This window comes from Diaphorina citri, unplaced genomic scaffold (assembly GCF_000475195.1).
Source record: "Diaphorina citri unplaced genomic scaffold, Diaci psyllid genome assembly version 1.1 scaffold936, whole genome shotgun sequence".
NCBI lineage: Eukaryota > Metazoa > Arthropoda > Insecta > Hemiptera > Psyllidae > Diaphorina > Diaphorina citri.
In genome coordinates, this window is record NW_007378367.1 from 57836 (window position 1) to 65970 (window position 8135).

The following is an 8135-nucleotide window of genomic DNA, read 5'->3' on the forward strand; positions in this document are numbered from 1 at the left end:
TATAAAAAATAATGGTTTCTTCAAATTAAATTGATCCCTAGGGCAAGGTAAACCTAGGGGCTTGAAAAAGGGAGTGTGCCTGAAGGCTTGTGATGTGTTCCAATTCATTTGACCAACTTACTTAGTAGTTACCTACTATGGGGCTCAACCACTTTTTTTTTTCTTCGCTGATAAAGAAAGTTCGAAACACGCTGATCTCAATAGAAATGCTTAAAATTTCATTTGAGGCTTCCTAAGATGACACCAACTCGATCTTTTTTAAAAAAATGAGAGAAAGAGGTGTGCTATCCGTGAAATGTTGCGAGCCAAACCTTTTAATACTCACTTGGCAACACTGTTCACTTCTGATTTGTGCATTTGTGTTTCTTGAAAATCGTCATCCCTAATCGTGATTTCCAAAAAAGTAAAAAAGGAAAGACGATTAGCATTTAACCACACGGGCACGGAATGATTAGCATTTAATAAATAGTGCGTTAAGATACAGTATTCACCTTTCCAGCAAGTCCGTTTGTTTGACAGATCATCACCATCACCCCAGCATCCCGCATCAACTTGAAGCTGCTCTGTGGTGTAGGATTCGGTACACCTCATTCACTTGCTGAAACCTATCATTGAGGTGAGTCAGAGTCTTTAGATTATCTAATTTCATTACCTTCCAAGCATTCAACACAATGGATGCATCAGGTGTCGCTAAAATAAAGCAAGAATTCATTGTTGAGGACCATGTCAAAGTTCTATCCATTGAATGTGTCAATGAAACAGACAAACGTAAACTTGAAGAATTAGAAGTGGAAGATGATGGGACAGCCAAGAAAAAGTTCAAGAAGAACAAACAAGTGTTGAAAGGTCAGAATAAAGCTAGAGGTCCTACTTTTGTTACCAAACCAGAAGATTGTTACTGCCCATTCTTGAAGGATTCCACTTTGGAACAAACTTGCAAGTATGGTGAGAAATGTAAGTTTGTTCATGATAAGAATGTTTTTATGAAGAGCAAACCAGAAGATATCAGTGAACAATGCTATGTGTTCTTGCAACATGGTTATTGTCCCATGGGGATTGCATGTAGATTTGGTTCTTCCCATCTTGATGAGAATGGGGGCAACATTGTCAAAGAAGATGTTTTGAAAGAGTGGAAAAATACAGTTGGTAACAAAACAGTGAATATGTTAGCAAATGAGGTAAGACAGGATCTCAGAAAACACACATATAATTTTGAAAAGAGTGAGAAAATATGCAAGGAAAACAAAGCAAGTAAAAATGAAAATAAAGATACAGATGATTGTTGCAAAAATCAAGACTCCAAAGTCATTGAAGGAAGAGAAGAAATCAATACACCTAACACTGATGATGTTATAAAAGTACAAGAGGAAACTAAGTCTGGTCCTGTTCTAGATACTGACATTATTAAAATTAAGAATTCTGAAAAGAAAAAGATTGATTGGCAAGGTAAACTCTATCTCTCTCCACTGACAACAGTGGGAAACTTACCATTCAGACGTCTTTGTAAGAAGTGGGGTGCTGATATTACATGTAGTGAGATGGCAGTGGCTACAGAACTGTTGAAATCTTCACCTCAAGAATGGGCACTTATCAAAAGACATGAGAGTGAGGATTTGTTTGGAGTACAACTCTGTGGCAATAATCCTTATGTTTTGACTAAATGCACTCAACTCTTAGAGGAGCAGATGGCAGTTGACTTTGTAGATGTTAATCTAGGCTGCCCGATTGAGTTCATTTATAAGCAAGGTAGTGGGAGTGGCTTGTTACAAAGAGCCAATCTGTTTGGAGTACAACTCTGTGGCAATAATCCTTATGTTTTGACTAAATGCACTCAACTCTTAGAGGAGCAGATGGTAGTTGACTTTGTAGATGTTAATCTAGGCTGCCCGATTGAGTTCATTTATAAGCAAGGTAGTGGGAGTGGCTTGTTACAAAGAGCCAATATTCTACAATCAGTCATTACATGTATGAATGAAGTATCATCTCTTCCTATCACAGTAAAAACTCGTACAGGAATTCACAAAGACAACAACATCATTCATAATTTCATGCCTAAATTCAGAGATTGGGGAGCTTCCCTGATAACATTACATGGGAGAACTCGAGAGCAAAGGTACACAAAACAGGCAGACTGGGACTACATAGAGAAGTGTGCACAGCTTTGTTCTCGAGACAACAACATCATTCATAATTTCATGCCTAAATTCAGAGATTGGGGAGCTTCCCTAATAACATTACATGGGAGAACTCGAGAGCAAAGGTACACAAAACAGGCAGACTGGGACTACATAGAGAAGTGTGCACAGCTTTGTTCTCCAGCGCCATTGTATGGAAATGGAGATATCCTTAGTTATGAAGACTACACTGAATCCTTGAAGAAAAGTCCAAGTATTTCTGGTGTCATGATTGGTAGAGGAGCACTCATTAAACCATGGATCTTCCAAGAAATCAAAGAGAAGAAGCTGTTTGATATCTACGCCATTGTATGGAAATGGAGATATCCTTAGTTATGAAGACTACACTGAATCCTTGAAGAAAAGTCCTAGTATTTCTGGTGTCATGATTGGTAGAGGAGCACTCATTAAACCATGGATCTTCCAAGAAATCAAAGAGAAGAAGCTGTTTGATATCTCATCAGCTGAAAGATTTGACATATTAAAAGAGTATGTAAACTATGGGCTTGAACATTGGGGCTCAGATACTCGAGGTGTTGAAACTACAAGACGTTTCCTCCTTGAATGGTTATCTTTCCTTCACCGCTACATACCAGTGGGTCTACTCGAGTCAACACAAAAGATGAACCAAAGACCTCCTATGTATCATGGACGCAATGAACTTGAAACTCTCATGACAAGTTCAAACTGTAGTGATTGGATAAAGATCAGTGAAATGTTGTTGGGGAAAATACCAGCAGGCTTCTCATTCCTGCCTAAGCACAAAGCAAATTCATGGAAGTAACTGTTGACTAACCAAGGCTACTTTCTGATAGTGTGTAACTTTCAGAATACATCAGGAATAATGTTATTTAGGAGCACCCTAGACTAGTTATTAAATTCTTTCTCTCTCTCTCTTATTTGGGGGCATTATCTCAACATAAAAAGGGCATTCAGGGGTTATTGAACTCTATTCACTTGTTTACCTCTGTATGTGATTCTTGGATTTTCAAGTTTATATTATTCTGGCTAGATTATTTTGTTATGTAGGTACTCTTGTAGTATTTTCTTTGTTGTTAGTTTAGTGTAGGTGGGTACAAATAACATTAGTTTTTTCCCTTGTTAATGTTTAAGTAATGATTATTCCAAGTTTTTTCATTCACTGTGTTAAATTTCATAAATAATATCTTCTTTTTGAATTTTCTTTCAAGGGTTCCTTTTTATTTCATTCTTGTATTTCTTATTATATTTTGTTTTGAGAATGACCAATAGTCAATCAGTCATAGGTCACAGTTCTGAAAATCTTGGTAGGTATGAAAAGTCAGACGAACTTTTCTCAGTAAAAAGTTGAGAACTGTTTCTAAGACTAGCCACTCAGGTCTTCCTGATACCTGATAGTGAGTGGCTGGTCTAGGAGGGAGAAAATTGGTACCTGCCTTGATAAAAAAAAGTTGTTTTATTATGAAGAAGAAGAAGAAGAAGAAGAAGAAGAAGAAGAAGAAGAAGAAGAAGAAGAAGAAGAAGAAGAAGAAGAAGACAGGAATAATATTATTTAGGAGCACCCTAGACTAGTTATTAAATTCTTTCTCTCTCTCTTATTTGGGGGCATTATCTCAACTTAAAAAGGGCATTCAGGGGTTATTGAACTCTATTCACTTGTTTACCTCTGTATGTGATTCTTGGATTTTCAAGTTTATATTATTCTGGTTAGATTATTTTGTTATGTAGGTACTCTTGTAGTATTTTCTTTGTTGCTAGTTTAGTGTAGGTGGGTACAAATAACATATTAGTTTTTTCCCTTGTTAATGTTTAAGTAATGATTATTCCAAGTTTTTTCATTCACTGGCCATGCAACGATGACGTTGCTTGACTACAACAGTCTGGCTTTCAGAATCTGATTATACCAGTGCACCTGCAACTTGGGGTTAAGAATTATTACAGAAGGCACCTCAATCAAGTTTCACCTGTATCCTGTATATCTAGGTCCATATCACATTACTAAATTACTTAGATTTATCACATTCCAAACTACTGGTTAAAGGTGTAGGTATTGGGAGATTTTTTACCCTGACTTTTGTGGATCATAAACCGATTCACTACTTACCATTGTGGACACAAACTTTTATATCATTACTCTCACAGAATTCGGTAAGCTCAAAGTTTGAACTACTTTAACTCATGCAATACAATCTGCACTGAATAATAATTAATTTATTATCTTATCTTGTCTCTTATCAATAAATTTCAAAATTTTACTTCTTGCTTCTTGTTGAAAAAAAGTTGAATTATTTCTTGTTTGTTGTTTATTTTGCTTCCTCAAAAAGTTCCATTTGTCCATGCGCCACATGTAGGTGATTTTTTTTACGTGATCAAGTGATTGGATCAATATTGATCAACCAATGAAATCACTTCTTTTTTACCCCGGATCTACGGATAAAAGTGCTGTTGAAACCTTCACACGCTCGAGGACTATCCCCGAACAGTCTCCGAGTATTCTCGGATTAAATTTTAATAGATCAGTTGCGCTTACTTGGGTCATGTTTCAAAGTCATAGAGCAGAAACAAGCGGGGCCCGTCCCTCCGGGAATTTTTCGATCTTGGTTATAACCAATATTGATTTTCCCTATAGGGAAAATCAATATTTATGTACCTACCTATTTTATTTAATATTCAGTTTATTATTATTCTTGATTTGATTTTTTGGTTTTACTTTTATGTAATGATTTAAAATCAAGACTAGAGCCCGTTCTCCCTTTATTCCCAAAATATAATGTTCAAGTCACCCATCCATTTATTGGCCTTGCTCCGCGTAGCTTAACATAGATGACGCTAAAACCGGTCTTAAATGATCGACTGAAGTGTTATCTAAAACTTTCTCGCTTTGAGTTCATAGGTCGTCGCGACAAATTTCAAGATCAGAGCTCAATTGTGTGAGAAAATGTGAAAAAAAAATCCCACAATTACTCAATTAACTTTAAGTCACCCATCCATTTATTGGCCTTGCTCGGCGTAGCTTAACATAGATAACGCTCTTAAATCAGGAAAGGTACGTTTTGCTCGGCGCAATGTTCGTGCATTGAAATTATCACCGTCCCTTTTATGAATGGGACTGTTTGCTCCGGTCTACTATTGCTTGTAGTATTGTAGTAATACAGTCTCATTCATAAAAAAATGATAAATGCACACAAAACTTTGCTGTCGAAGAAACATGAGTGTACCGTAAAATCAGGAAAGGTACGTTTTGCTCGGCGCAATATTCGTACTATGTTGAAATTATCACCGTCCCTTTTATGAATGGGACTGTTTGTTCCGGTCTGTTGCTCGTAGTATTGTAGTAATACAGTCTCATTCATAAAAAAATGATAAATGCACACAAAACTTTGCTGTCGAAGAAACATGAGTGTACCGTAAACCTACGAAGCATAGCGTACCTTATGAATACCTACAAGTCTATTGCCTATTTCATAAAGAACTTCAAACTTTATAATAATACTGAGAATTACTCTTTGTAGACATGACGTAATATTATTACAAAGAAAAACATTGCATTGGTAGTCCAAAAAAAAAAAAAAAAAAAAAAAAAAAATGTCAAACTCGAGAGCGTACCTTGTGAATACCTACAAGTCTATTGCCTATTTCATAAAGAACTTCAAACATTATTATAATACTGAGAATTACTCTTTGTAGACATGACGTAATATTACAAAGAAAAACATTGCATTGGTAGTCCAAAAAAAAACATGTCATACTCGAGAGGTGATGTCATTTCAATAACGAAGAATTCGCGAAGTTGAATTGTATGATTCTCGCGGGAAACTGTCGGAAACGGAACCCAGCTCCCATTTTGGAATCTTACATATTCTCGAGAGTTCATTGCTACGGTCTGTTTGCAACGCTCAATTATTGTCTACCGCGGCTGTTCTACTACCTAACCTCTTCTGGGGTTTCAATTTAGCAATGAGTGCCCATGAAAAAGTAAGTCCAATTCCCATTGGAACTTGAAATGGCGCCTGTACTAAACCGTAAGGAAATCCAAGATGGTGTGCCATCAGAATCTGTTCCTTTTCCGAAAGGGAAATACAACTTTGCTCTATAGGCTTCATGAGAGCCATGGGATTCTCCCAGATAGAATCCTCTATACATATCTGCTGTATGGGGCATAGCTTGGGCCTGTCGCATATTGGAAGCGTATTAGTAGCGCGTAGTCGCCCGAAAAAACTAAACATATGAAAATGATGGAGACTCTCATGTTGTGTTGGATTTCACCAATATTTATTCAGTCCTTAAAACTCTTGTTAAGCTAACAGCCAGTTAAGTTCCATTTAATTTGTATTAAGATAGAATCCTCTATACATATCTGCTGTATGGGGCATAACTTGGGCCTGTCGCATATTGGAAGCGTATTAGTAGCGCGTAGTCGCCTGAAAAAAACTAAACATATGAAAATGATGGAGACTCTCTTGTTGTGTTGGATTTCACCAATATTTATTCAGTCCTTAAAACTCTTGTTAAGCTAACAGCCAGTTAAGTTCCATTTAATTTGTATTCGCTTAACAGGGCTGTTAAGCTAACGGGCTGTTTGAGGCTGGAAAGAAGGTTGGTGAAATCCACCATCAGACTATCATTTCCATAGGTTTGCTTTTACAGGCGACTACACGCTACTACGCTTACAACGTATGACGGGCCTTACAGGTAGCTCAGTGGTCAACCATTCGCTTCATAAGTGAAAGAGCGCAGAATCGAATCCTGTTTGAGACATGCAATTTCATCCGTTCGTATTAATTACTGGTGAAATCCACCATCAGACTATCATTTCCATAGGTTTGGTTTTGCAGGCGACTACGCTTACAACGTATGACGGACTTTACAGGTAGTTCAGTGGTCAACCATTCGCTTCATAAGTGAAAGAGCGCAGAATCGAATCCTGTTTGAGACATGCAATTTCATCCGTTCGTATTAATTATTGATCTCAAAAGAAAAGAAATAGCCAAGTCGTGAGCTACCTGGATAAGGAATCATTTGTTTCTAATCAATAATAAGACAGATGTATTAAAAATAATAGAAAGTAATGAGAATAAATCATTTATCGTAAGAAAACTCACTTATATTTTATACTACCTATTCAGTCTTGTGTGTGTTTTGTTGGGTGAGAAATTGTCCGGGTATAAATCGAGCAAGAGTTGTGATGTTCTAGTACCTGGGTCTAAACTTACGTTGCTGGGAATCACAATCTCCTGGATTTGTAACTTGACCCGTACCACCCAACAATTGGAGAATTCTCACGCAGCCTGGGAAAGTGGCTATTCCTTAGCCAATTTCCCTAGTCAGCAAGAGGGTTCCACGTGCAGCGGGGAAGATTGGACATTTCCCCTTTTCCGTCAGAAAAGGGGAAGTGGACCAATCCTGGCGCTCCTCACACTAAAAGCTGAGGGGTACCAGATCCAAATAACCAATCAAAGTATAGGGGGGTTACCTCTTCAAGTGAGGAGGGGGTAGCCTCGGGTTGGCGACTTTGGATTCGAAAGCCAAAGTCGTCAGTCCCGTCCGAGTACCCCAAATAGCAATTTTCTATCTTGTATGTCCGTTCGATATTTGTCTGATTTAAATATTACTCTGTTATTTGTAGTTATAAATTCTCCGCTAAGTTCGCCAAAATAAATTAACCCTTTTCTTAAGTTGACCCTAAATTCCTTTCTTCGTCTGCAAAACCGCTGTACCCAACCTGCTGAAGCTTTGAAGTTTGGATCAGACGAGAGCTGAGCTGCTTGGAGTCTAATGTCTTCGTGACTAGGAGGGGTGTTCTGATCGATTTGTTCCAGTGTCCAAAGTAACAGCTTGGTCTCCACGTGTTGATTCTTATCCTTGTACGGAATCTTGTAGCGCGCACACCACTTGTAGTACCATCCATAGGAACACTTCATATTGTTGGTTTCATTCTATCAATTGGTCGGTAAGTCATATTTTGTGCATGAAATCCTTGTT

General features: G+C 37.6%; 1 protein-coding gene and 1 long non-coding RNA gene across 2 annotated transcripts; both read left to right on the forward strand.

Moving 5' to 3' along the window:
- Window positions 1-330: 330 nt before the first annotated feature.
- LOC103513175 (tRNA-dihydrouridine(47) synthase [NAD(P)(+)]-like) lies at window positions 331-3363 on the forward strand. Its single transcript, XM_008477986.3, has 3 exons — window positions 331-1746; window positions 1912-2169; window positions 2474-3363. The coding sequence occupies exons 1-3, from the start codon at window positions 672-674 to the stop codon at window positions 2956-2958; spliced, it is 1818 nt and encodes a 605-aa protein (XP_008476208.1). The 5' UTR covers window positions 331-671; the 3' UTR covers window positions 2959-3363.
- A 3303-nt stretch (window positions 3364-6666) lies between these two features.
- On the forward strand, window positions 6667-7794 carry LOC113469047. Its single transcript, XR_003392591.1, has 2 exons — window positions 6667-6786; window positions 6975-7794. It is a non-coding gene; the product is annotated as an uncharacterized LOC113469047 (long non-coding RNA).
- The last annotated feature ends 341 nt before the right edge of the window (window positions 7795-8135 follow it).

What these genes read in the sequence shown, in the direction of transcription:
- LOC103513175 (XM_008477986.3), top strand. Translation starts at nt 672, where the DNA reads ATGGATGCATCAGGTGTCGCTAAAATAAAGCAAGAATTCATTGTTGAG. An exon ending in TGAGTTCATTTATAAGCAAG is followed by an intron (nt 1,747 to 1,911) that starts GTAGTGGGAGTG and finishes TTTATAAGCAAG; the next exon opens with GTAGTGGGAGTGGCTTGTTA. An exon ending in GTGTGCACAGCTTTGTTCTC is followed by an intron (nt 2,170 to 2,473) that starts GAGACAACAACA and finishes GCTGTTTGATAT; the next exon opens with CTACGCCATTGTATGGAAAT.